The sequence below is a fragment of the Eulemur rufifrons genome, chromosome 8, assembly GCF_041146395.1.
Source record: "Eulemur rufifrons isolate Redbay chromosome 8, OSU_ERuf_1, whole genome shotgun sequence".
Lineage (NCBI taxonomy): Eukaryota > Metazoa > Chordata > Mammalia > Primates > Lemuridae > Eulemur > Eulemur rufifrons.
The window spans coordinates 19,277,596-19,305,575 of NC_090990.1; the positions used below are offsets into that span (position 1 = coordinate 19,277,596).

General features: G+C 42.5%; 1 protein-coding gene and 1 non-coding gene across 5 annotated transcripts; both read right to left on the reverse strand.

Annotated features, from left to right (window-relative positions):
- Positions 1-129: 129 nt before the first annotated feature.
- Positions 130-26,460, reverse strand: TAF12 (TATA-box binding protein associated factor 12). 4 transcript variants are annotated; one of them, XM_069477555.1, is made up of 7 exons: positions 26,374-26,460; positions 13,901-13,985; positions 12,921-13,172; positions 10,420-10,497; positions 5,393-5,507; positions 2,667-2,755; positions 394-869 (listed from the first exon to the last, which is right to left on the reverse strand). In XM_069477555.1, exons 2-7 carry the CDS (start codon positions 13,970-13,972, stop codon positions 834-836), a joined length of 642 nt encoding a protein of 213 aa, XP_069333656.1. In that variant the 5' UTR covers positions 13,973-13,985; positions 26,374-26,460; the 3' UTR covers positions 394-833. The 4 variants fall into 4 exon arrangements, with proteins under 4 accessions (XP_069333658.1, XP_069333659.1, XP_069333656.1 ...); XM_069477557.1 differs by lacking the exon at positions 13,901-13,985 and having other exon boundaries at positions 130-869; XM_069477558.1 differs by lacking the exon at positions 13,901-13,985 and having other exon boundaries at positions 130-869; positions 26,042-26,460.
- Positions 17,666-17,768, reverse strand: LOC138391088 (U6 spliceosomal RNA). The gene has a single exon (XR_011234724.1). It is a non-coding gene; the product is annotated as a U6 spliceosomal RNA (small nuclear RNA).
- Positions 26,461-27,980: the final 1,520 nt, after the last annotated feature.

Consider the following 27,980-nt stretch of genomic DNA (forward strand, 5'->3'; position numbering starts at 1 on the left):
GATCAGGGGTACCAGCAACTAAAACCAGGCAGGCACCTGCACACACAGGCCTGTCCCCAAGGCTACTCTCATCCTTTCTCAGGGCCAAGGATGAACACAACTTTCTCTAGGAGTTCCAGAAAAGCATTGCCAAAACAAGGATGCCTCTTCAGTCTGGAGCTCATGACAGAATCTCACCCTGCCCAATTCTTATGGCAGAGAAACTAGACACAAACTCCTACTGATGTTATGGCCTCCCCTGGAGTAAAATAACAGAAAATCCCTGTGTTTTCCTCAAACACAGAAATGAATAACAGTACTGCCACCTGCTGACTAGAGAGCTACCCAACCTTGCCTGTCCTCCTCCTGACTCCCTCTGGCATTTCAAAGGCTGTAAGCCGTGCACCCTGTGTCTTTCAATTAATAACTTCTTTATTCTGGAAAAGCAAATGAAAGTCATATTCATATAAACACTGACATTACAAAGTACAGGGAAAAAGGGAAGGAGAAGGAAACAAAAGCTTCTAAAATCCTGCTAATACTGTCTCACCCAACAAGATCATAATGCTTTGTTCCATATTCAATCACTTATATAATAAACCACAAATAAAATCTTCTCTGGAAGATACACTGCTCCTCTTTGAGACGGCAGGGAAACGGAACGGGAAGTTGGGGTAGGAGGCTTTATTCTTTTGGCAGATCCTCTCAGTCATTATAGATATTGCTGCACTGTTAATAAAAAATATATGCTTCTCTGTAAAGCATTAAAAAAAAATTCCAAGGATGAGATGGCTGAGGTCTCAGCTCAAGTATCTCCAAATACATTGTTGTCCATTCCCTGACCTTTCCGTGTGTTATTTCTTGGTTGTTTTTCGGATCAATGCCATTCTCTGAAAAGAGAGAGAAATAAGCAGTTACACAGGAGCATTTAGATTCAGGTGCTTTCTGGAACATCCAGGTGTAGCTAGCAGGCAGCATGGTGTATACTACAGGCTGGAGCCCTCCTCAGGCATCTGTAGTCACAGGCCAGCTCGGCAGGTGCCTTCAAGCCAGAGGGAAGTCTGCAGGGCCCCAACAGATGTTTAGATGAGTCAGTAGATCCATTTCATTGACCGAAAGACCCAAACTGCTCCAGGCTAGCAGGATGGCAAAAAAGTTAAAAGCAGAAGGTGAGAGCTCTTGCACTTTGGGGACTTAGAGGTTAAGCCAGCAAAGCATGTTTTCTAGGCTCCCCCACCCCAGTTTCTTCTTTCTCTGATGATAGAGTAAGTAGGAAAAGGGCCTCAATTTCAAGCTTGTCACCATACGCAAAAGGAGCTGACAGTTCACACCTGATGACCTGCAATGAAGGAAAACTGAAGACTAACAACTTCTACCAAAACAGATCCTAGAAACACTCAGATCAGGGTCTCAACTCTTACTATTACCAGCCACTGGGCAAATGAATAGCCTGCTTTGCTCATTCTTTTTGATCAAGAGATTGTCCCAATATTATGATATTTGTTGACTAAATAGGGCTAAAAAGTGGATAATTTGGGAGCAGAGTCAAAGTGACAGTCCATTGTCTAAAGAGACTCCCTTCTGGAGAAGAGTGGAGTCCTTCGATTCAGGTTACTGGCAGCTTCCTTGTAGGGCTTCCTCTGTGAGCTCTGTAGACACCCGCTCCAGAGATACCAGGTGATGGCAAAGCAAGGGACAGTCACCCAGCACTGCCCAATTATGCCTGTCAAGCTTAGAAGAAGCTCACTTTTCCAATCAGAGTAGCCAGTTAAATTAAGACGTAAAGGATAACAGCCTTGGCAAAGGGAGGGCAACACTGCTGTTGTACTGACCCATGACCAGGACAACTTGCTCCACAGTGGAAGTGGTATTCTCACACTGACCCCCTGGCTTCCTTGGCAAGAGGGCAGAGCTGGGTGTGGTGGCTCCTGCCTGTAATCTCAGCAGTTTGAGAGGCTGAGGTGGGAGGATCTCCTGAGCCCAAGAGTTCAAGACCAGCCTACGCATCACAGTGAGAACATGTCTCTACAAAAAATTAGCTGGGTGTGGTGGCATGTGCCTGTACTCCTAGCTACTCAAGAGGCTGAGGCAGTATCACTTGAGCCTAGGAATTCGAGGCCGCAGTGAGCTATGATCGGGTTTTAAACACCACTGGCTTCAGCCTGGGTGGTGACAGAGGAAGACCCTGTCTCTTAAAAAAAAAAACAAAACGGGCAGAGAACCAAGGTTTAGCTAGGACACAGGCCACATGCCTAGCACAGCAGCCTGGATACCTCCTCTCAGCACAAGTACAACATATTTCTGCTGTCTTTAACCTGCTCTCTCTTCATAGGGCCATATATGGTGTTCAAATCAGCAACAATGAAGGAAGATTTCATTTAGAAGGTGTAGAAAGGGTGAGCTCCATCCATATTAGAAGAATCTAGAATCAACAGCTTTAAGTGATACCCATCAGAGTTGAGAGAAAAAACTGAGACCCCATGTGGGAACAGCCCAGCACCAAGGAAATATCTGACGGATCTCTCATGACTGCTGCTGCCTCCTGCCCTCTCTGACCTTTAGTCCAGAGAGTGAAGCTTGCTGTGTGGAAGACGTGAGGCCCCCAGTAAGTAGCTGTGTGCACCCCTTCTGAGATGTAGCTCAAGGGATCAGCCCTAGCTGTCCCCGGGGCTCTGGTGGCTCCTCACCTGTTTGTGAGCTTCTGTGGTGCAAGCTTTTTTGTAGGGTCGGATTTCTTCAGAGCCAAATCCTGGGATCCACATGTTCCACTGGCGCTCTGCAAAAAGAAGGCAGCACAGAGATAAGGGTACCGGGAAGGCAGTGTCAGGAGTGCAGTGTGACCCTCAGACAAGAGTCGGGAGGATGAATTTGGTAGAGCTGGTTTTTTTTGTTTTTTTTTTTTTTTTTGAGACAGAGTCTCACTTTGTTGCCCGGGCTAGAGTGCCATGGCGTCAGCCTAGCTCACAGCAACCTCAAACTCCTGGGCTCAAACGATCCTACTGCCTCAGCCTCTCGAGTAGCTGGGACTACAGGCATGTGTCACCATGCCCGGCTAATTTTTTCTATATATATTTTAGTTGTCCATATAATTTCTTTCTATTTTTAGTAGAGACGGGGTCTCGCTCTTGCTCAGGCTGGTCTCGAACTCCTGACCTTGAGCGATCCACCCGCCTCGGCCTCCCAGAGTGCTAGGATTACAGGCGTGAGCCACCGCGCCCGGCCGGGAGGATGAATTTGGGATCAACTGTACTAACACTCACCCTCCAGAGGGATTCTATGGAAGACAAATGCGGACATCACATGTGGCTCTGCCACGGTTTCAAAGGACATAATTAGAGCTTCTTGCATAAAAAAAGGGGTAAATTAGTCAAAGCTGTGAATGCTGAGCCCTAAGGTTTCCATGCAGCTTATCTAGTCCACAGAAAACCAAAGTCATTTCTTTCTTCAGTTATCCTACTCCTAGGCTGAAGTAACCCCTCTCAAACCGAAAGAAAGCCTAGGGACACAAAGCATTCTAGATTCTGGAATTAAGGGCCAAAGCCCAGCTCTGCTGCTCCACTGTGGGGCTGTATGACCTGGGGACTCAGCTTCCTCATCTTCTCCATGGTAATAACAACAGTAATAACCACCTCGCAGGTGGCTGGGGCATTCGATGACATAATACATGTAGAGTGTTTAGCCTAGAGCCAGGGACAAATATTTACATATGGATATAGATACAGCTATGTCCACGCCCAGCTCCATGCTCTGGGGCCCTGGATACTATAATCCTTGTAAGATTGTCACTAGAATTTCCCAGAAGACAGGGACTCCGTTTATTCCACTCTGTCAATAACTAGCATAACCACATAGCTCTCTAAATCCACAAATATAGGTGTACTATACTTTAAGAATACCTAGTACTAAAAAATTATGCCTCCACATTATTAGGGAATTTATTATTATTAGAGAATAAGTCACTATTCAAAAAGATTTACATGGGGACTCCTTTATCACTCTTTATCAGTGTTCCTAAAGCATTGAAAATAGGATTTTTTGGTAAAATTTGTTTTGCCCCAGGAAGATACCTACTTAAGTAAAATTGAATATTAGTGATTTCATATTTATGTCTAATGCACAGTAAATATTGTGTGAATGAATGATTCATGTTTGTTTTTAGAATAACTTGATATATAACTCTCCTCCAACATTTCGTTGAAAACAAAGATGTCTGAAACTTTCTGCGAATAATATATGTTGTCAGTATTAGAAAGTAACACTAAGATTATCCTCTGGGAATTGAACTTTGCAGTCAACAAAAAGTGGATCCTGGGCACAGTGGCTCACGCCTATAATCCTAGCACTCTGGGAGGCCAAGGCGGGTGGATCGTTTGAGCTCAGGAGTTCGAGACCAGGCTGAGCAAGAGCAAGACCCTGTCTCTACTAAAAATAGAAAGAAATTAGCTGGACAATGAAAAATATATAGAACAAATTAGCCGGGCATGGTGGCACATGCCTGTAGTCCCAGCAACTCAGGAGGCTGAGGCAGAAGGATTGCTTGAGCCCAGGAGTTTGAGCTGTGAGCTAGGCTGATGCCACAGCACTCTAGCCTGGGCAACATAGCGAGACTCTGTTTCAAAAAAAAAAAAATATCAATCATGGGTTGATCTGCATGGAATCCCTTATTATTTTCTGTCTCATTCCCTTGGCTTAACTGTCTTTGTAGTTATAGTCTATCCTCTTTCTTTTGATCACATTGTGGTCAGTGCAGTGGGGGGCTTATTCATTTCCAAGTGATTATGGTGATCAATGTGACATGAGTGCAGCAGCGTCGGTGGTAGAGTGGTGAGCATAGCTGCCTACCAATGTTACATGAGTATCTCCCAGAAAAGTCCAAGGTCAAATTTAGTGTCTGTTAAGTGGAAAAGCATACATATAAAATTGAATGTACATTATTATTATTTTCTTTGAGAAAATGCATAAATAGATTAAAAACTGAAAGAGAACCCTGAGTAACAGTTTTATTTGAATAGGGGTAATAGTAGCTACATTTACTAAGCTCTTACTTTGTGTCAGGCCCTGTGCCAATCACTTTATAAACACAATCTATAATTCTTACAATTACCCTCTAAGGAGGATATTATGATCTTCACTTTACAAATGAGGAAATGGGCTCTAAGAGAAGTTGAGTAGGAAGGATAAGCTGAGATCGCTGGGAAGTGGCAAAATCTGGTTTCCAGTCTAATGCCTGGGCTCATTCTCCCTGCCATGGATGGATTTCTCTTCTCGCTTTAGTGCTGCTGTTGAATGAATACACAAATCCCAGCGCCCAAAAGTCTGGTCCTGGCATGAAGGTTCCTCTGACTACACTTTCCCCTGGCAGTCCTGAAAAAGCAGTCGTGCAGATACTTAAGGGAGAAACAAGACCACATACCTAAATGCAGCTGGACATCTTTGACCTCCAAGGTGCTGGACTTGCGATGCCGAGCAAGCTGGCAGGCTGCTGTCACCACACTCTCAATAAAATCATCAGCAATCTGCAGCAGCATCTGGGGAAGACAAAGTGGGGAGGGTCACCATGACACGGGTAGGCTCTTGTTACTGCAACAACTGTTTCTGCCTGAATTACATATTTAATCAGGCTTTCTAGTAGAAGGCCTAAAATCAGCATTTGGGCTAAGGTGGGGTTGAGGAATGAGGAAGACAATAGGATCATTACCCAGGTTGAGTACAGCTCACACTGTTCTAAGGATGTACCTTCAGAGGTTCTGACAATGTACCTTTCTACCCAGCAGGGATCAGCTAACCCAGTCCGTACCCCCCCATATTTTCTTCTGAATTAGGTTGGAAAACAAAAATGAATCATTACAATTTCTCACTCACTTTCTCTCTTTTTTTTTTTTCAGTTGGAGTCTTGCTCTGTCATGTCACCTGAGTTAGAGTACTGTGGCATCAGCCTAGCTCACAGAACCTCAAACTCCTGAGCTTAAGCGATTCTCCTGCCTCAGCCTCCCGAATAGCTGGGATTACAGGCGTGTGCCACCACGCCTGGCTAATTTTTCTATTTTTGGTAGAGGCTAATTTTTTCTACTTTTTTGGTAGAGATGGGGTCTCACTCTTGCTCAAGCTGGTCTCAAACTCCTGACCTCAAGCAACCTTGAACTCCAAGCCTCGGCCTTGCAGAGTACTAGGGTTACAGGCGTGAGCCACCACGCATGGCCACTTTCACAGTCTCTTAAAAGCACTTTTATTTCCATCATCTCACTTAGTCCTTAACAATAATCATGTGAAGAAAATGGGACAAGGATTTCATTCTCATTCTACAGAGGAAGATGAAGACTCAGAGAAACCAATTTGCTCATGGCCATGTAACTAGAAAGCAGTGGAACCAGGATTCAACCTCAAGGGTCTTGAGTCCAAATCCTGAGTTCTTCCTGCTTCACTGTCAATTATTTCTGGATTGTATGAAAAGCAAGATCAGAATTCTAGAGATAAAAATCCACATGAAAAAATTAAAATTCTGATTAGTCTATTGACTAGTATTTATTCTGCATGGCTTCCTAAACTGGCAACCATACATAGGTACATTCCTTGCTCTGATGAACCATTAGCTCATCATCATTTTTCCCACAGAAACCAAAGGGACACCATCAAAAGAAAAGATTTCTGGTCAGAGCGGTGGCTCTTGCCTATAGTCCTAGTACTCTGGGAGGCTGAGGTAGGACGACTACTTGAGCTCAGGAGTTCAAGACCAGCCTGAGCAAGAGCAAGACCCTGTCTCTACTAAAAATAGAAAAATTAGCGGGCTGTTGTGGTGCACACCTATAATCCCAGCTACTCGGGAGGCTGAAGCAGGAGGATCGCTTGAGCCCAGGAGTTTGAGGTTGCAGTACACTATAATGTCACTGCACTCTACCCAGGGCAACAGAATGAGACTGTGTCTCAAAAAAAAGAAAAGAAAAGAAAAGAAAAGAAAAGAAAAGAAAAGAAAAGATTTCTGATTAAACATGGTAGATTAATTCCAAAAATGATCTCTTCTCCCTCCCTACACCCATTAAAATAACATTAAAAGAAAAAAAGACATATAAATTCCCAAAGAAGGGGGAACAGGAGAGAAAACCTTAATGGACAAAGAGATTCCAAAAAACTTTTACAGTAAAATTTTTAAGGAGTTAATAGAGAGCGGCTGAGTGTAGTGATTCACACCTGTAATTCCAGCACTTTGGGAGCCCAAGGTGGGAGGATCATTTGAGGTCAGGAGTTTGAGGCCAGCCTGAGCAATATAGCAAGACAAAAAATTTAAAAATTAGCCAGGCATGGTGGCACACAACTATAGTCCAAGGTACTTGGGAGGCTGAGGCAAGAGGATCACTTGAGCCCAGGAGTTCAAGGCTGCAGTGAGCTATGATGACGCCACTGTACTCCAGCCTGGGCAACAAAGCAAGACTCCATCTCTTTTTTTTTTTTTTGAGACAGAGTCTTGCTCTGTTGCCCAGGCTATAGTGCCGTGGTGTCATACTCGCTCACAGCAACCTCAAACTCCTGGGCTTAAGCGATCCTACTGCCTCAGCCTCCCGAGTAGCTGGGACTACAGGCATGTGCCACCATGCCCAGCTAATTTTTTCTATATATATTTTTAGTTGGTCAGATAATTTGTTTCTATTTTTCAGTAGAGACGGGGTCTCGCTGTTGCTCAGGCTGGTCTCGAACTCCTGACCTCGAGCGATCCACCCACCTCGGCCTCCCAGAGTGCTAGGATTACAAGTGCGAGCCACCGCGCCCGGCCAAGACCCCATCTCTTAAAAACAGAACAAAACAAAACATTATTCATAAGGGCCAAAAAGTGGAAACAACCCAGACATCAATCAACTGATGAATGGATAAACAAAATGTGATGCAGATATACAATGGAATATTATTCAGCCATGAAAAGGAATGAAGTACTGATACGTGTGCTATCTCATGGATGAACTTTGAAAACATTATGCTAAGTGAAAGAAGCCAGTCACAAAAGACCAAATATTATATGATTCCATTTATTTGAAATGTCCAGAATAGGCAAATCCATAGAGACAGAAAGATTGCCTAGGGCTGTGGGGGTTGGGGGAAAATGGGGAGTAACTGCTAATGGGTATGGGTTTCTTTTTGGAGTAATGAAAATAATCTAAAATTGATTGTGGTGACAGTTGCACACCTCTGTGAATATACTACAGACCAATAAAAACTATATAATTCAAATGGGTGAATTTTATGGTATGTGAGTTATTGAGATATATCTCAATGAAGCCATTACAACACACACACACACACACACACACACACACACATACACGAGGGCAAATATTTCCCCTGTGGTTAAAAAAATAAAAATAACAATGAAGTTATACTATTTTGTAACCTGTCTTTCCTTTCCCTGTCATTAAATTTTCCTATGCAAAGGCAAAAAAACTAAAAACAAAAACAAAGCTAATGTACAAAATCATCTCAGAATCAAGGCGTGCCAAGCCTCTAGAATAAAAGGTGCCTCCAAGAACTCAGCATAGGGAATGAAAAAAGAAACATATCAAGGCTCATTATATAAAATTCAGAACAAGAAAAGATAAGATCCTAAAGGAACTGGGATTAGAATAGCATAAGATTTTTTTTTTTTTTTTTTTTTGAGACAGAGTCTCACTCTGTTGCCCAGACTAGAGTGCCGTGGCATCAGCCTAGCTCACAGCAACATCAAACTCCTGGGCTCAAGCAATCCTCCTGCCTCAGCCTCCCAAGTAGCTGAGACTACAGGTATGCGCCACCATGCCCGGCTAATTTTCTCTCTATATATTTTTAGCTGTCCATATAATTTCTTTCTAATTTTAGTAGAGACGGGGTCTCGCTCTTGCTCAGGCTGGTCTTGAACTCCTGAGCTCAAACAATCCACCCACCTCGGCCTCCCAGAATGCTAGGATTACAGGTGTGAGCCACTGTGCCCAGCCAGCTTGACGCCATGGAACCCTAGCCTGGGCAACAGAGCGAGACTCTGTCTCAAAAAAAAAAAAAAAAAGAAGTAACAAAAAAGGGAATCAATTAAGAAGATGACATGGGATCCTATAAACAAGAGATTCAACATTGGGGAAGAGCAAAGAAGACCGAGCAGGAGTTTGTGCAAGTGACCCAAAATTAATCAGAACAAAAGAGGATGGAAGTTTCTGGGAATGAAATATCCAGGGTAAAAGACAAGACGAAAGAAAAGTCAATACATTAGTTTTCCATTTGGAAACAACTTTGATAGATGCATAACAGAGCTGATGGTGGAAGCAGGAAAAGCACAAGGAGAAGAAGTAAATAAAAAACAGTAAATTATTTACTTTAAGAAAACAAGTTGTACATGAAAGGAAAGGTAATTACAGATATGACTTAGCTCAGTGGGAAACAATACAGTCAGAATAACATAAATACTGATTTCTGAGTTATTCAGAAATTATTTTAAAAATTATACCGGAAAAATGAGGGAAAGGAAAGTTGTATGGTATATATATTACTGATATAACAAAATTCTCACCTACTGTAACAGGAAGTCAATAGACTATTATAAAAGTAATGACTCAAAGAATGTCTATTTAAATATATTACTTAGAAATACAGAAGAATGTTATAGAAATAGCTAAAATTGTTGAAAGTGGCTGGGCACAGTGGTTCATGTTTGTAATCCCGGCATTTTGGGAGAATGAGGTGGGAGGATCACTTGAGGCCAGGACTGGGAACATAGCGAGACCCCATCTCTACAAAAAATTTTTTAAAAATTTAGCTAAGTATCATGGCAGGCACCTGTAACCTTTGCTACTTGGGAGGCTGAAACAGGAGAATCACTTGAACCTAGTAGTTGGAAGTTGCAGTGAGTTCTGGTCATACCACTGTGTTCTAGCCTTAGGCAACAGAGTTAGATCCTGCCTCAAAAAATAAATAAATAAATAAATAAATAAATAATTTTAAAAAAGTGATTGCCTGTGAGCAACAGACTATGCCTTTTTTGAAAGGCAAAGATAACAGAAGCTACTGGGGATAAAGTGCTTGGCATTTATATAAATTATTCCATGGGATCCTCACAATAACCCTATAGGTAAATAATGTCATACCCTACCAACACAGGAGGAAGCTTAAGTGACTTGTCACCACACGTACATAGCTGGTAAATGGCAAGGCCAAGATTCAAGTTCAGATTTGTCTGCCTCTAAAGTCTGTGTGTTTTGTTTTGTTTGAGACAGGGTCTCACTCTGTCACCTAGGCTGGAGTGCAGTAATGTGATCATAGTTCATTGCAGCCTCGAACTCCTCGGCTCAAGTGATCCTCCTGTCTCAGCCTTCCAAAGTGCTGGGATTACAGGCATGAGCCACCACCCCCGGCCTGAAATCTGTACTAATAACCACTATGTTATACGAGTTCTCAAGAACAGAGACTCTGGGGTATCCAACCCCACCTTACCTCCTCCACATCTTCATCCAATTGCTCATTAGGATCCACTTCTCTTACTAAGTCCTGTAATTTCTTCTTGGTCAATACCTAAAGTTAGTTGAGAGAAAAATTTTCAGCTACATATTAAGGAAATAAAACAACTCATTACCCCGTAATGAAGAAAGGCTGTCAAATTGTTGGGTTTAGTTTCTACTTTCCAAAGAGTTCAGTTTGACATTGCTGGTTGTATTGCTGTAAGACTACATTCTCAAGAAATAAGTAGCATAGTCATGGAGCCAAAAAAAAACGAAAAAAAAATGTAATCTGAAGAACAAATCGTGAAAAGAAAAAAAGAAAAAGCCTAGGGAAAGGCAGAAAGAACAGTCTGGATGACAGGCCAGCATCCAGCTGTCAGGTAGTTTATCTTAGCCTCATCTCCTTTTCTCACTGTGCCTCACCTTCCCTCCACATTAAGCAATCGCAATTCCCTGGCCACCACAAATTGCACCATGCCTCTTGCCTTTGGACATGCTCTTCCTCCTTTTTTCCTAAGTGCTCAGCTCATGGTGCCTCTTTCTGATGCCTTCCCTAGCCCACCCAGGTAAGAGTAACCATTTACTTCCTCCTTTGGCCTCTGCTGAACTCTATGCATGCTTTTATCATTGTGCGTATTTATAAATTTGCCTGGCTCTGACTCAATAGGCTAAAAGCTTCCTGAAGGCAGGGAACATTTGTTCATTTCAGTGTAACTAAATATTGTAAAAAATCTGTACAGCTTCCACCACTCTTTCATAAAGGAAATGTCATGTTGCATATCGATGCCATCAAAAAATAATCAAAAGAGTGGCCGGGTGCAGTGGCTCACCTATAATCCTAGCACTCTGGGAGGCCAAGGCGGGAGGATTGCTTGAGCTCAGGAGTTTGAGACCAGCCTAAGGAAGAGCAAGACCCCATCTTTAATAAAAATAGAAAAAATTAGCTGGGCATGGTAGTGCACGCCGATAGTCCCAGGTACTTGGGAGGCTGAGGCAGAAGGATCGCCTGAGCCCAGGAGTCTGAGGCTGTAGTGCACTATAATCATACCTGTGAACAGCCTGGGCAACACAGTGAGACCTTGTGTCTTTTTTTTTTGTGAGACAGAGTCTCACTCTGTTACCCGGGTTAGAGTGCCGTGGCGTCAGTCTAGCTCACAGCAAAAATATATATATTTTTAGTTGTCTGGCTAATTTCTTTCTATTTTTTTTAGTAGAGACAGGGTCTCGCTCTCGCTCAGGTTGGTCTCGAACTCCGGAGCTCAAATGGTCCTCCCGCCTTGGCCTCCCAGAGTGCTAGGATTATAGGCGTGAGCCACCAGGCCCGGCCTGAGACTTTGCCTCTTAAAAAAAAAACATCAAAAGACATACATTAAAATGTTAACCTTGGCTATTTTTGGGTGGTAGCAGAATTATGAGCTATTGATTTTCTGTGTATTTCTAAAGCTTCTGTGACAAATATGTATAACTTTGAAAATGAAGAAAATAGAAAAAATTTTTAAATAAATATTTGTTACTGAAGTCTCATATCTATCATTGTTCTCCAGTCTACCATCACCTAATACAAGCCTTTGTCACATGTCTGAATTTATTGCAAAAGTCTTAGAATTGGCCTTCTACCTAGTCTAACCCTCTTTCCTACTCCTCTTATCCCCTTACTGCCAAGTTAATCCTAAGACATACTACTTTTATTATGTTACGCTTACCCCTCTACTAAATATCTGCAAAGATTGTCTATTGCCTAAAAGTTCCAAAGAAAATTTACCAGTATCGGCGTACCATGTTTTGCTGTAATCCTAGCTACACAATTTTAAACCTGCTCTTCTCCAGCAGACTTCATGTTCAGCACAGGCTGGTCTCCTGACTATCTGCTCAACCCTCCCCCATCCACCTTTGCTTGTCTCTCCACCCATCCCCTTGAAATACTGCCAACTCATCCATTCTACCCAGCCTATTTCTTGTGGCTCTGGAGGGCAGAATCAGGATCATGGGTAAAAAGAGAGGAGCAGATTTTAGAATCACTGTATAAAATTAATAATGGCAGCAATTGGATGATCCAGAAAAGGGAATGACTAGAGGCAAGAGTGTTTTTATTATAGGAATAACAAACCCATTTATTATTTTATTTAACAACTGTATAGCTAACATAGATATAAAATACCTGTCATTGGCAAAGTATTATATGTCTGTGTATACATATGCATACATACAACCATATACAACACAGACTAAAAACTGATAAATACTGTATATGATAATTCAATAATGGTAAAAGAGGAAATATTCAGGTTGTAGTCCTCAACTTTGGCCCAAAGAAACCCTCTATTTATATTTAAAACAATAAAAAACAAACAAAAAGAATGTTAGAATTCCAGAGAAAGGAAAAGACCTTTTTCAGCTGAGGGGAAGAGGCAGCATCTGAGACATCTCTCAAAGCATTACTGGTTGAAATAATGGTTAAGAGCTGCCTAAAGAGAGCAGAGAATAAGAGGACGATACCTGATTGTTTTCAGGGCTAAGACGACCTCCTGTCCCAGGGGTACCTGGTATCTTTACCACTGTGGTACTATTGGCCATGGAGCCTTGTGGAGGGGTGCTGGCTGGTTCCGGTTTTATGGATGAGAAATTGGAGAGGTTGATTAGGGCAGAGGGGCCAAACTGGTTCATAATCTGCCGAGCTTTGGACTTCAACTCATAGAGCTTATCAAGATCCTGTTTCTTTTTGGAGCTGTGAGGACCAAGGCCGATCAACTGGAGAAAGACAACACAAGCATTAGCTCTACAAGCACCTGTAATAAAGGATGAGTTTCGAAAGTAAAATTATATGAGGTCTGCCAGACTTTGCAGGGCCTTCAGTAAATCTGAATGGTGATCATCTGATACCTACACATTAAAAATGGAAGAAATAAAGAATGTTCATTGCTCTAAACTGATATTTAGAAAGCATCTCTTCTCTAAAGGCTAAACAAAATAGTCCATAAAATTGAAATAAGGAAGAAAGTAAATGAAATGAGGAATCTTATGTACAAAAATAAACTGGATTAAGTAAGACATTTTTGAGGACTTTATAAAAATAGAATACTTAAGTACTACATGCATTATTTTTTAAGTACCAAATAATGTTAAATTCAAATAGGTTATGGCATAATCACATACTTAAAAACTCACTCACAAAGATTAAGGAAACAGATTTGTTTATTTTGCCATTTCAAAACATGCTTAAGTCTACATCAGGGCTATGTCCAATAAAAACAATTTCTAGCAATTGTTAAAAGTAAGCTCTTCTTTATCATCACAAGCACTTTTTCTCTAAGTGTTAGCAATCTTAAAGTACATGCAGAGACCCAGGCCTGGAGCAGCCAAGGCTCCTAAATCTTAGAGCCATGTGGTTGACTCTGTGGACATCAGCTTTGGTGTCATCAGTATCAGAAGCACATTCACCAAGTTCCGCCCACACTGGCCTCAAGGAGCTTACTTACAGCTATCTGAGTGTCTAGATCTTTAATTACATCAGCAACAGCTGTGAGCCCGGTGAAATGAGAGGCAGCCATTCTCAAAAGCTACCTGTAAATGAACAACTGGCATCAAGCACCATCCTTGCCCCAGGACCATTTCAGCTGCATGGCCTAGTTCATCTTCACCAACTGGGATCCACACAAACCAGATGTGGAGAAATATATTTCCTTGTCCCTAGTGGGTGCCAAGAAAAGCATCTCCATCTCTTTCATAAACAACTTTAAAAATTAATTGATAATTAGAGCACATATAGACTATCTTCCTAAAAATGAATGTTCTATTGTTAGGGATAAACTAGCCATATAAAATACTTTATTAGGCAAAATTGTGGGATTTGAACCTGCAGGAATCATGTCAATGGCTTTTAGAACTTGGTAAAGCTTAGCAACCTAAATGTGTATCTATTAATATATCTATCCTACTCTTGGTCCTGTTGCTGAATTCCTCCCCAACACATTGCCTAACTTTCTGAGAAATCAGGTTGTCTTGGTTTACCCCCCTTCTTTTTTTTTTTTTTTTTTTTTTTGAGACTGGGTATCATTCTGTTGCCCAGGCTAGAGTGCAGTAGCATGATCATAGCTCACTACAGCCTCTAACTCCTGGGCTCAAGGGATCCTCCTGCCTCAGCCTCCCAAACAGCTGGGACTATAGGCACACACCAGCACACCCGACAAATTTTTCTTATTTTTTTGTAGAGACATGGTCTGTGTTGCCCAGGCTGGTCTCGAACTCCTGGCCTCCCAAAGTGCTGAGATTACAGGTGTGAGCCACCAAGCCTGGCCCTGGTTTACCCTTAATAAAAGCAACTAACTATGCACTGGTTAAATGAGCAAGAGAAACTAGGCTGACTTGTTCGCCAAGAGCCAGCTGATGGGGACAACAGAATATCAGGATCACTTGTTTGTTTTAACCATATGTGGCCTCTGCCTCCTTCTCCCCTACCTACAAATGTTACCAATGGAAGGACAGGAAAAAATTGTTAATATGGTAATAGTTGTTCTAATGTTATAAAAGCAAATTATTTTCCCAGAGAAGTTCTACGCAAAAGCCTTATTAAAGATTATCAGCCGGGCACGGTGGCTCACGCCTGTAATCCTAGCACTCTAGGAGGATGAGGCAGGAGGATTGCTTGAGCTCAGGAATTCGAGACCAGCCTGAGCAACAGCGAGACCCCATCTCTACTATAAATAGAAAGAAATTAGCCAAACAACTAAAAATAGAAAAAATTAGCCACATGGCGGCATGTGCCTGTAGTCCCAGCTACTCGGGAGGCTGAGGCAGGAGGATCGCTTGAGCCCAGGAGTCTGAGGTTGCTGTGAGCTAGGCTGATGCCACGGCACTCTAGCTCAGACAAGAGAGTGAGACTCTGTCTCAAAAAAAAAAAAAAAATTATCAAACTGTATCCTTATCACTCTAGCCTCACACTGAACATATTATAGCTCTCAAATAACCTTCCCACAACCTTCAAGGGGCTTCCTAAATAGTACTGAGTATTGCTCAAAATAAGTGGAGACCTTTTTTTTTGTAATAGGGAATTTTGTATGAGAGTTTGTTATAAGATCTGGAAACCAAAAACTATGGCCCATCTACACAGTACCAAATATGAATACTCACATATCAAATTAAGAATTAACCTTGGCCGGGCGCGGTGGCTCACGCCTGTAATCCTAGCACTCTGGGAGGCCGAGGCGGGTGGATCGCTCGAGGTCAGGAGTTCAAGACCAGCCTGAGCAAGAGCGAGACCCCGTCTCTACTAAAAATAGAAAGACATTATATGAACAACTAAAAATCTATATAGAAAAAAATTAGCCGGGCATAGTGGCGCATGCCTGTAGTCCCAGCTACTCGGGAGGCTGAGGCAGTAGGATCGCTTAAGCCGAGGAGTCTGAGGTTGCTGTGAGCTAAGCTGACGCCACGGCACTCACCCTAGCCTGGGCAACAAAGTGAGACTCTGTCTCAACAAAAAAAAAAAAAAAAGAATTAACCTTAAGGAACAGTTCCAATGGCAGTCACTTTAATGAAATAAGTATAACGCCTATGGCATGAGAAAAATAAAGATTTCTCCCTAGGAAGCTAAACTACAATTTATTGCCTTCATTGACCTTGTTGAAAAGCAAACAACACTTCTGAATTTTCAATAATTCTGGCTAAGTGAGCTATTTCTTCCTATAAAAACAAAATAAAGCAGATGATAACCAGATACCCACTGCCAGACTGACATTACCGTTAGTTGCTTAGACTCTTCCTATATATGGTTGTATTTTAAAACTGTCACACATTTGGGTGGGTGGTAATTACATGGGTTTATACAACTGTCAAATTCATCACACTGAGCATTTAAGATCTGTGCATTTTGCTGTATGTAAATTATATCACAATTAAGAACAATAAATCAACCCCCACCCCAAAACAGGTAAAGTATACTCCTAGGCATTTATCCTAGAGAAATGAAAACTTATGTTTACACAAAAATTTGTTGACAAATATTCATAGCATACATCAATAGGGAAAAAGAGGGCTAGGCGAGGTGGATCACACCTGTAATCCTAGCACACTGGTAGGCCAAGGCGGGAGGATAGCTTGAGGTCAAGGGTTTGAGATCAGCCTCAGCAAGAGACCCCGTCTCTATAAAAAGTAGAAAAAATTAGCTGGGCATGGTGAGGCAAGCCTGTAGTCCCAGCTACTTGGGAGGCTAAGGCAGGAATATCACTTGAGTCCAGGAATTTCAAGGTTGCAATGAGCTATGATGACACCATTGTACTCTAGCGAGAGCAACAAAGTAAAACTCTGTCTCAAAAAAAAACAAAAAAAAAAAAGGGGGGGGGGGAAGTTTATTGACTAAATGGTGGTGTGTGACTGTGTATATCTGGAAAACATTTGGTTTCATGTTTAAAATTTAATTTTATTTTTTTTTGAGACAGTCTTTCTCTGTTGCCTGGGCTAGAGTGCAGGGGCATCATGATGGCTCACTACAACCTCAAACTCTTGCATTCAAGAGATCCTCCTGCCTCAGTCTCCCAAGTAGCTGGGAATACAGGTGCACCCCACCATGCCCAGATAATTTTTTTTTAATTTTTTGTAGAGACAGGGGTCTCACTGTGTTGCCCAGGCTAGTCTCAAACTCCTGGTCTCAAGCAGAAGGATCACTAGAGGCCAGGAATTCTGGCCTTCTGCCTCAGCCTCACAAAGTGCTGGAATTACAGGTATGAGCCACCGTGCCCAGCCTACAAGTATTATTAAACACTTAAAAAATGCCTTTGGGGTGCTATAAAATTAATTAATTTTAAGTATTTAATCCATCTGGAATGAGGGGGTATATACATTCCCTCTTCATAAACTTCTCCATTCCAGATGGATCAAATATTTAAATTTTTTTTTTTTTTTTTTTGAGACAGAGTCTCACTCTGTTGCCCAAGCTAGAGTGCCATGGTGTCAGCCTAGCTCATAGCAACCTCAAACTCCTGGGCTTAAGCAATCCTTCTGCCTCAGCCTCCTGAGTAGCTGGGAATACAAGCATGGACCACCATGCCCGGCTAATTTTTTTTCTATATATTTTTAGCTGTCCAGATAATTTCTTTCTATTTTTAGTAGAGATGGGGTCTCACTCTTGCTCAGACTGGTCTCGAACTCCTGAGCTCAAGCAATCCTCCTGCCTCGGCCTCCCAGAGTGCTAGGATTACAGGTGTGAGCCACCGTGCCCAGCCTTAAATTTTATTTTGCTTTATTTTTTAAATATGGAATGCCTCACCAATTTGCAGGTGAGCCTTGCACAGGGGCCATGCTAATCTTCTCTGTATCATTCTAATGTATATGTGCTGCCACAGCAAGTACGAAACATTGAAACATAAAATCAGCTGGGCATGGAGACACGTTCCTGTAATGCCAGCTACTCAGAAGGCAGAAGGATTGATTGAATTCAGGAGTTCAAGGCTGCAATAAGCTATGATTGTGCCACTGCACTCCAGCCTGGCCAACAGAGACCCTGTCAAAAGAAAAGAAAAAAGAAAAAAAAGAAAAGAAAAGAAAAGAGAAGAGAAGAAAAGAAGAAAAGAGATAAGATAAAATAAAAGAGGAGAAGATAAAAAGAAAGAGAGAAAGAAAAAATCTTCATGACTTCAGATTAGTCAGAATTCTTAGATACAACACCAAAACACAAACCACAAAAGAAAAAAAAATTGATAAAGTGGACTTAAGATGTAAAACTTCTGCTCTGCAAAAGAAAGAAAGAAGACAAATCATAGATTAGGAGAAAATATTTACAAATCACATATCCAACAAAGAATTTACCCAGGGCATATAAAGAACTCTCAAAATTCAACAATAAGAAAATAACCAACTCAATTTTAAAAACAGACAAACTTCATGCACATATTTTTAAAAAATAACACACAAAGATACAAAAATAACTAAAAAAAAAGTAAAAAGAAAAAAATTTTTTTTTAAATAGGCAAAAGATCTGAACAGAGCTTCTACCAAAGAAAATAAGCAGTAGGCTGGGTACAGTGGCTCATGCCTGTAACACCTAGCACTCTGGGAGGCTGAGGTGGGTGGATCGTTTGAGTTCAGAGTTCGAGACCAGCCTGAGCAAGAGCGAGACCCCCGTCTCTACTAAAAATAGAAAGAAATTATATGGACATCTAAAAAATATATATAGAAAAAATTAGCCGGACATGGTGGTCCATGCCTGTAGTCCCAGCTACTCGGGAAGCTGAGGCAGGAGGATCGCTTGAGCCCAGGAGTTTGAGGTTGTTGTGAGCTAGGCTGATGCCATGGCAGTCTAGCCCGGGCAACAAAGTGAGACTCTGTCTCAAAAAAATAAATAAATAAATAAATAAAATAAAATAAAAAAAGAAAGAAAAAAAAAGCAGCAGCAAATAACATATGAAAAGTTGCTCAACATCATTAGTCATTAGGAAAATGCATATTTTTTCTAATAGGGTCCAGGTGGAAGAAAAAAATGAAGAAATGAAAAATGCATATTTTAAAAACCATGGGCCGGGCGTGGTGGCTCATGCCTGTAATCCTAGCACTCTGGGAGGCTGAGGTGGGAGGATCGCTCAAGGTCAGGAGCTCGAGACCAGCCTGAGCAAGAGTGAGACCCCCATCTCTACTAAAAATAGAAAGAAATTATATGGACAACTAAAAATATATATAGAAAAAATTCCGGGCATGGTGGTGCATGCCTATAGTCCCAGCTACTTGGGAGGCTGAGGCAGGAGGACTGCTTGAGCCCAGGAGTTTGAGGTTGCTTTGAGCGAGGCTGACGCCACTCTAGCCTGGGCAACAGAGTAAGACTCTGTCTTAAAAAAAAAAAAAAAAAAAAAAAAAGCAAAAAAACAAAAACAGGTGCTGGAGAGGATGTAGAGCAAAGGAAACCCTCATACATTGCTGGTGTGGATGCAAAATGGTACAGTCTTTTTGGAAAACAGTTTGGCAGTTTCTTATAAAGTTAAACATATACTTATCATATGACCCAGAATCCTACTCCTAGGTATTTACCCCAGAGAAATGAAAACTAATATCCACACAAAAATCTGTATGTGAATATTTATAGCAACATTATTCACGATTGCCAAAAACTGAAAACAATCCAGATGTCTTTCAACCAGTGAATAGATAAACAAACTATGGTACATCCATACAATGGACTGCTTCTCAGAAATAAAAAGGAAGGACTACTGATACACACAACATGCATGATGCTAAGTGAAAAAGGCAAGACTCAAAAGGATATATGATTTCATTTATAGGACACTCTGGAAAAGGCAAAGTTATAGGGATGGAGAACAGATCAGTGGTTGCCAAGGGGTCTGGGGCAAGGGAGAGTTTGGCCACAAAGAAACAGCATGATTAAATTTGGGGTGAGGCCAGGTGTGATGGCTCATGCCTGAAATCCCAGAGGCAGAAGGATTGTTTGAGGACAGGAGTTAGAGACCAGCCTAGGCAACATAGTGAGATGGTCTCTATAGAAATAAAAAAAATTAGCCAGGCATGGTGGCACGCACCTGTAATCCTAGCTACTCAGGAGGATCACTGGAGCCCAGGAGTTTGAGGCTGCAGTGAGCTATGACGGTGCCACTGCACTCCAGGTTGGGTAACAGGCTGTCTCATAAAAAAAAAAAAAAAAAGGAGAGGGATGGAACTATTCTGTATCTTGAGTTATGTGGTGCTTACATGACAGTGTGTTTGTCATATTCTATGAGTTGTGATCATACACCTAAAAGAATTTTATTGTATGTGAATTTTTAAGTAATTTTTAAAAAGTAAAACATCACAACCTGAGCAGAATCATCAATGACTCTAGGTCCAAATTACCTGTTTACTGACCAACTCTTATGAAGCCCAGTTGTGGATGATGAAACAATGGAACGAAGTGACTGTAAATAACCTGACTTCCATTATGTAATATACCCTGGTTGTCTTTGGGCTATTCAAATGTCTAACCCTCACCTCCTCAGAATGCCAATTGGGATGTACTACTGTGTAAAAACAGGCATTAACTGTGGGACAGTTTGAGAGAAAAATTGTAACAGTTAACCCTTGGTAGCACTTATTGTGTGGAAATTATGTGCTATGAGATTCACAAAGCAGGTCTGGAAAGTCCATGCCCCAGTGATCAACAGTTGAAAATATTCAATAATTCTATCAAAACAAGATTATATGGCTTGCAATTCAATTAAATAACCAAGTCTATCCTCTTTCCACCCCCATGTCACATTTAAATGGTGTTGGATAGGCTGAGGATGACAGGCCCTAATTGTTTTCCATTTAACAACCTTGTACCTCAAATAGAAATGCAGCTGCAACTCTAATATTGTATTGAGAAGTTCTGATTTTTTTCAGAAGGTAGGAAATTGGGAAGACCCTCCAATAATTATAAGACATTGGCTTTCTCTGGGCATTTCATTAACTGTTTATAAAAAGGCTGGGCAGAGTGGCTCACAGCTGTAATCCTAGCACTTTGGGAGGCCAAGGTAGGAGAATCACTTCAGGCCAGGAGTTGGAGACCAGCTTGGACAACACAGCGAGACCTCATCTCTACAAAAAATAGAAAAATCAACCAGGTGTGGTGGTATGCACCTGTAGTCCCAGCTACTCAGGAGACTGAGGCAGAATTGCTTGAGCCCAGGAGTTTAAGGTTGCAGTGAGCTATGATTGTGCCACTGCACTCCAGCCCGGAAATAGAGCAAGACTCTGTCCAAACAAACAAAGTGAAGGGAATAGGGAAATAGAAATAGAAGACCAGATTGTCTTTAAAACATTTTTACCTCTGAAATGTTAAGGAATTTGTTATTTAAACACAATAATGGAATCAAGAGGACTGCCAGCCTGATGGTGCATGATTTCACTTAATTACTGACTGGGTTTTCTACCTGGCTATTTCTCTCCTTTCTGGCTTCAAGATGTATCCATGAGCTCATATTTTCCAGCCTAAATAAACCAAAAAGAATCAATTATTTGCAGTCTGTGAGACTCAAGGGCAACAGAAATGTGGGATTTTTTTCTAGTTTGAAGTTAATGCTGAGATTGGCTAGTTTGGCTTCTCAGAAAGGTAGAATAACACAGTGGTCAAGGACATGGACTATGGTGGCAATGTCTGGATTCAAGTACCAATTCTGCCATGTATTAGCTGTATTGAGCAAGTTATCTAATCTCTTCATGTCTCAGTTTCCTCATCTGAAAAAAGAGTTAATAATATAGTGTACCTGATGAAACGGTTGTGACCATTCACTGATTTTAATGAATCTAAAGTACTTAGGAGTGGCCGGGCGCGGTGGCTCACGCCTGTAATCCTAGCACTCTGGGAGGCCGAGGTGGGCGGATCGTTTGAGCTCAGGAGTTCGAGACCAGCCTGAGCAAGAGCGAGACCCCACCTCTACTAAAAAATAGAAAGAAATTATATGGACAGCTAAAAATATATATAGAAAAAATTAGCCGGGCATGGTGGCGCATGCCTGTAGTCCCAGCTACTCGGGAGGCTGAGACAGGAGGATCGCTTGAGCTCAGGAGTTTGAGGTTGCTGTGAGCTAGGCTGACGCCATGGCACTCACTCTAGCCTGGGCAACAGAGTGAGACTCTGTCTCAAAAAAAAAAAAAAAAAAAAAAAAAAAAAAAAAAATAAAGTACTTAGGAGAGTCTGTGGCACATGGAAGCACTAATAAATGCATTTGTTAACATTATATATATGTACTCCTCTCTTCTAAATCTTAGTTATAAAAATCAGTGTATTGCAAGGTGCAGTGGTGAAAGCCTGTAGGCCCAGCTATTTGGGAGGCTGAGGCAGGAGGATCGCTTAAGCCCAGGAGTTCAAGGTTATATATAGAGCATTATGATTGTGCCTGTGAATAGCCATTACACTCCAGCCTGGGCAACAAAGTGAAATCTCATCTCTCTCTCTCTCTCTCTGAGACAGAGTCTTGCTCTGTCCACCCGGGCTAGAGTGCAGTGGTGTCATCATAGCTCACTGCAACCTCAGACTCCTGGGCTCAAGCAATCTTCCTGTCTCAGCCTCCCAGAGTGCTAGGATTACAGGCATGAGACACCGCACCCAGCCTGAAACCTCATCTCTTAAAAAAAACAAAACAGTGCATCCTGCTATTAACTCAGCACACATAACCATGTGTCGATGGCTCCTTATAACCATTTTTGTGACTACAGAGATTAAGAAAAAACTGGTGGATTGAAAAATATAGTAGCAAGCAGCAAGTGGTCAGCAGGAGGCTGATGAGAGGTATCATGGAAAACCCAAATCAAGGGGGCTAGGTGCCATCTTTTACTAGAGTTTCTACATTTATAAATAGGAGCTGATGGCCAGGTGCAGTAGCTCACGTCTGTAATCCTAGCACTCTGGAAGGCTGAGGTGGGTGGATCCTTTGAGTTCAGGAGTTCGAGACCAGCCTGAGCAAGAGCAAGACCTCGTCTCTAAGAAAAACAGAAAGAAATTATATGGACAACTAAGAATACATATATATATAGAAAAAATTAGCTGGGCATGGTGGTGCATGCCTGTAGTCCCAGCTACTTGGGAGGCTGAGGCAGGAGGATTGCTTGAGCCCAGGAGTTTGAGGTTTCTGTGAGCTAGGCTGACACCATGGCACTCTAGCCAGGGCAACAGAGTGAGACTCTGTCTCAAAAAAAAAAAAGGCCGGGCGCGGTGGCTCATGCCTGTAATTCTAGCACTCTGGGAGGCTGAGGTGGGTGGATCGTTTGAGCTCAGGAGTTCGAGACCAGCCTGAGCAAGAGCGAGACCCCATCTCTACTAAAAATAGAAAGAAATTTATATGGACAGCTAAAAATATATATAGAAAAAATTAGCCGGGCATGGTGGTGCATGCCTGTAGTCCCAGCTACTCGGGAGGCTGAGGCAGGAGGATCCCTTGAGCTCAGGAGTTTGAGGTTGCTGTGAGCTAGGCTGACGCCATGGCACTCACTCTAGCCTGGGCAACAAAGTGAGACTCTGTCTCAAAAAAAAAAAACAAAAACATAAATAAATAAATAGGAGCTGGACCAGGCAAATTCTAAAGTCCTTGCAGCTTTAAATATCAGTGCAAGATTTTCTTTCAATTTTTTTTTTTTTTTTTTTTAGAGATGGGGGGGGCGTCTCGCTATCTTGCCCAGGCTGGCCTTGAGCTCCTGGCCTCAAGTGATCCTCCTGCCTCAGCCTCCCAAGTAGTTGGGATTACAGGTGCACATCAATGTCATATTTTAAATTAAGTCCATATTTACAGATTTCAAAGTTTTCCTGCCTCCAACAAACCTATTTCACAGTGCAACCCATAAGCACTGCTAATTTATTACCTTCAAAATCTTTTGGGGCTTTCCATGAAGACCTCTAGTCAAAAGCAATGTCCTATGTTTATATTTGCTCCAATTCTAACACAATGATTTTCTGATCAGGTACTTTGAATTCCTATCATTATATGTCAATGCTAGGGCCACAAATGAGTGAAATAGAGTACATTTTGCAAATGTAGATAAGGATGTTAACTCAGAAATAAATTATAAATTTATTAATCATGAAGTACTTTGAAGTGGTGACATGGGCATGCTTTCTCTCATAAGTTGGTGTAAATAAGTTTTGATCATTTGTATAGAGTATAGGCACTTGCAAATAGTATAGAGTAAGCCACTGGGAAAAATAGTAGTTTTAACTCACAGGTGTGAGCCACTGGGACTGGTTTAAGCCTTTGTTTTTCAAATTGGTGTTTCTTGGCCTCCTAAATTTAAAATTAAATAAATTAATTAAATTAATAGGGCCAGGCATGGTGGCTCATGCCTGTAATCCTAGTACTCTGGAAAGCTGAGGTGGGAGGATTACTTGAGGCTAAGAGTTGGAGACCAGCCTGAGCGAGATCCTGTCTCTACAAAAAATAGAAAAACTAGCCAGGCTCAGTAGCACGTGCCTGCCTTTAGTCCCAGCTACCTGGGAGGCTGAGGCAGGAGGATCACTTGAGCCTAGGCATTTGAGATTGCAGTGAGCTGATAATGCCACTGTACTCTGTCCGTGGCAACACAGGAGACCCTGTCTCAAAATAAATGATAATAATAATAAAGTTAAATATATCTTACTCCATTGAGAGGAAAAGCTCTACAAAGTTCCCAGTTTTCCATCCTGAACATTTATGCTTCTGTGAAAACACGGAACTTAGTTCTCAAATACCATACTACGTAAGTACCCTAATAAGTTAGTCCTTGACCTTAGGATGAGTCTTGAGGAGGAGAGGGGTGCTTTCATTCAATGATATGCTTTGTATAACTACTACTTCTATTTGCAGATGGACAAATTGAGACATGGAGAGGAATACACTTAGAAAAGCAAAAAAAATTTTAGAGGCACACATAACTGGGACAGGTCTCTCAGAACCCTGTGATTTCAGGCAAAGTTCATAACCTCTCTAAACTGCTTTATCTGTACAATGGGACTAACAAAAACTAACTTGTGGGGCTGTGGTAGTTAAATGATATAACATTTGAAAGTGCATAAGCTGTGCCTGGTTAGTCTAAGCAGGTTTCAGTAAAAGATACTAATATTGAAGATGGGAAGTGACTGGTCCAAGTCTCCCCACCATACTTATCTAAATGCGGGCATTTCTAGTAAATGCTTGTGCTAAAAATACAGGGAACAACTTATTATTTGTGACTTTCTAAACAGCTTATTAAAAAAATAAATAAATAACATTGAGCTTCATTTAAAGGTTCCCTTGCTGGTGGCATCCACTGTATCGATGTCAATATAGTAACAAGCTCCAAATAAAGTACCAGAATCCGTAAAAATCTCCCAAGTTTGAAGGTAAGACAAAGATTCTAGAAGCATTTTTTCAAAGAGTATTAACCAAGCATCTCTTATTTGCTATGCATAGCAGGGTACTGTATTAAAACTATGATCTAACTAATTATAGCCTCACTATGATCCTAAGTCCTGCTTGGACTTTAGCGTCTTTAAATGTAAAATAGGAGTTTAAAAAAGACGGTCGTTTGGGGCCCTTCCATCTCTGACATTCTTTTATTTGAGATGCAGATAACTGTGCTCAATCAGGATTGAGTGGAATGGGGTTTAAAGTATATAACTGAGTTCAAACTGTTTCCAACTTCACATCCGATTCGCAAGAATGAAGAAGAAAACGAAGATGCTTCTATGTGGGCTTCCTAGATTTAGTATCTGACACAAGAAAAGCCTGCCAAAAGCCAAGTGGGCATTGTGAAGGAGTCGTCTTCCCCTGAATACATCCTTTATCACTCCGGGTTCACAGAATACGAGGGGAAAAAAATGGATCACTGTATCTTTTCCAAACCCTCTCCCTTTCCCTTGGAGGCTGATCTCACAGCCATGGCTCCTTAGATCCTCCGCTTTTAGGAACTGGGGTCCTATCAGCTCCCTTGGCAGCTTTGGAGTCTCAAAGCCCGGATCCCGTCCCCACAGAAGCCCCAGTCTTCACTACCTGCTCCTGCGCCTGCTCCCTCCCAAACTCAAGTTTTCTCTGCCTGCTTAAGCCTCTCAGGAACCTAAGTCTGCGCTGCCCTGTTTCTGAATCCTTAGGAGCCTGGGTCTTCACTGTCCCGCTTCTGCCTCTTAGGAGCTGAAGTCCTCACTGCTCCACTTTTACCTCTCCCGAGCCCGTGTCTTCACGCTCTGTTCCGTTCTGACTCTCTCCTCTTAGAAGTGCGGGTCCTCACAATCCTGTCCCTCTCAGACCGCTTTCCCTCAGGTGCCGGAGAACTCACATCCGTCCCCGTTCCCTAAGTCCCGTCTGGAGCCCGGATCCCCACAGCCGTGTCTTCTCCGAGCCTGATCCTCTCAGTCCCGTCCCAAGAGCCTGATTCCTCACAGCCCCGTCTCCTCCGCAATCTAGTTCTTCAAACACTGACCCACTGTGGGTCTGGGTCCTGACTCCCTCCTCCCGCTCTTCTTCCTCAACTGCCAGGGCCCAAGACTCACAGGCAACAGCGTCTATCTCCCCATGATATGCGGAGACTGCCCCAATGAAGCGTTCGTCTCAGCAGCCGGTCCGACTGCGCGGCCCTCCCCGAGTACTTCCGGCACCACTCCCCGCCTCCAACCCGGAAACGCGCGGCTCTTCCGGCCGACGGGCGCGCGCCTCGCTTGCGCAGGCGCAGACTGCCCTCGGACACGTGGTCGCGGTATTGAGCTGTAGCTGAGTTTTGCAGCTTGCGCCTTTTCTGCTTGTGGTCGACTGGCAATATGGGCAAGTTCTGCGTCTTCTATCCCGGCGTTAAGAACCCTTTCCCAACTCCGCTTGTTGTATCTATCGCTATCATGACCGGTAATTGACGTCCTCGGATGGCTTTGAGGTCGCCATTTTTGGTTAATGCCTTTGTCATGATGTCAGGAACGGGATATCACCTGGGACACATCACCCCATAAGCATCCTGTTGTACCCCAACAGGGAAATTGGCAGCACAAGGACGTGGAGACCAAAGAGATTGGTTGTGCCTGTGAATTGGCAATCAATAATAATTGGGCGCCTACTATCTACCAGGAACTGTGCTAATCCCTTTACCACTGATGTGTCATTTAATCATTTAAAGGAAACCTGTGATAGATTATGCGAAGTTCTAACGAGTAAGTGCACAGCCTCAGTTTGAGTTCAGAACTCTCAGTCCAGCCGGGTGGTTGGCTCTCACCTGTAATCCTAGCACTTTGGGAGGCCAAAGCGGGAGGACTCTTGATGCCAGGAGTTCAAGAACAGCCTGGGCAGTAACGAGACCCCTTCTCTACAAAAAACTAGCCAGGCGTGGTGGGGTGCTCCTGTAGTCTCAGCTACTCGATAGACTGAAACAGGAGGATCCCTTGAGCCCAGGAGGGTTACAGTGACCTATGATGACGCCACTACACTGTAGCCCAGGCAACAGAGCAAGACTGTCTCAAAAAAAAAAATTCCTCTCCAACGCCTGAGCCTGTCCTGTAATAATTAAGCTCAGATGTTTTCAGGTTTTCAACCGCCCAATTGCCGTTATTTTTGACCCTATGCTAGATGCTAGGCATGTAGGCAAGGCCCAGTTTCAACATCTGGGGGGTTCACTGTAAGATGGAGAAACACCTACATACACAAAAATGTATAAAAGGCTGTGACAGCCCAGACAAGCGACAGTAGCTTCCAGCAGGAATTAGAAAGACCTGTCTAGATTGGTCCAGCAACCTGCCCTCTCTGTCTTAGTATCTTTGTATCCTCATCCCACTGTGTTCCCAATCCTCCCTCTACGCTGCCATGGGATCCAAATTCTCAGATTCAAGGCCTTTTCACCATTAGGCTCCAAGCTATCCTCCTGTCCTTATTTCTCTTTCTCTGCCACTGCTCTCTTCATTCTCCTTAGGATCTGGCATACCACTTTTTGTTCATCTTTTTTTTTTTTTTTTTTTTTTGAGATGGAGTCTCACTCGGCCACCTGGGCTAGAGTGCTGTGGTATCAGCCTAGCTCACAACAGCCTCAAACTCCTGGGCTCAAGCGATTCTCCTGCCCCAGCCTCCCAAATGGCTCCTGAGCTCAAGTAATCCTCCCACCTCAGCCTCCCAGAGTGGTAGG

Bases quoted from the DNA above. Each gene is read 5' to 3' on its own strand.
- TAF12 (XM_069477555.1), bottom strand. From the start codon at position 13,972: ATGGCTGCCTCTCATTTCACCGGGCTCACAGCTGTTGCTGATGTAATT. The intron at 5,508-10,419 runs GTAAGGTGGGGT...TGTCTTCCCCAG, and splicing joins TGGATGAAGATGTGGAGGAG to ATGCTGCTGCAGATTGCTGA. The intron at 2,756-5,392 runs GTATGTGGTCTT...TTCTTTTTGCAG, and splicing joins AGATGTCCAGCTGCATTTAG to AGCGCCAGTGGAACATGTGG.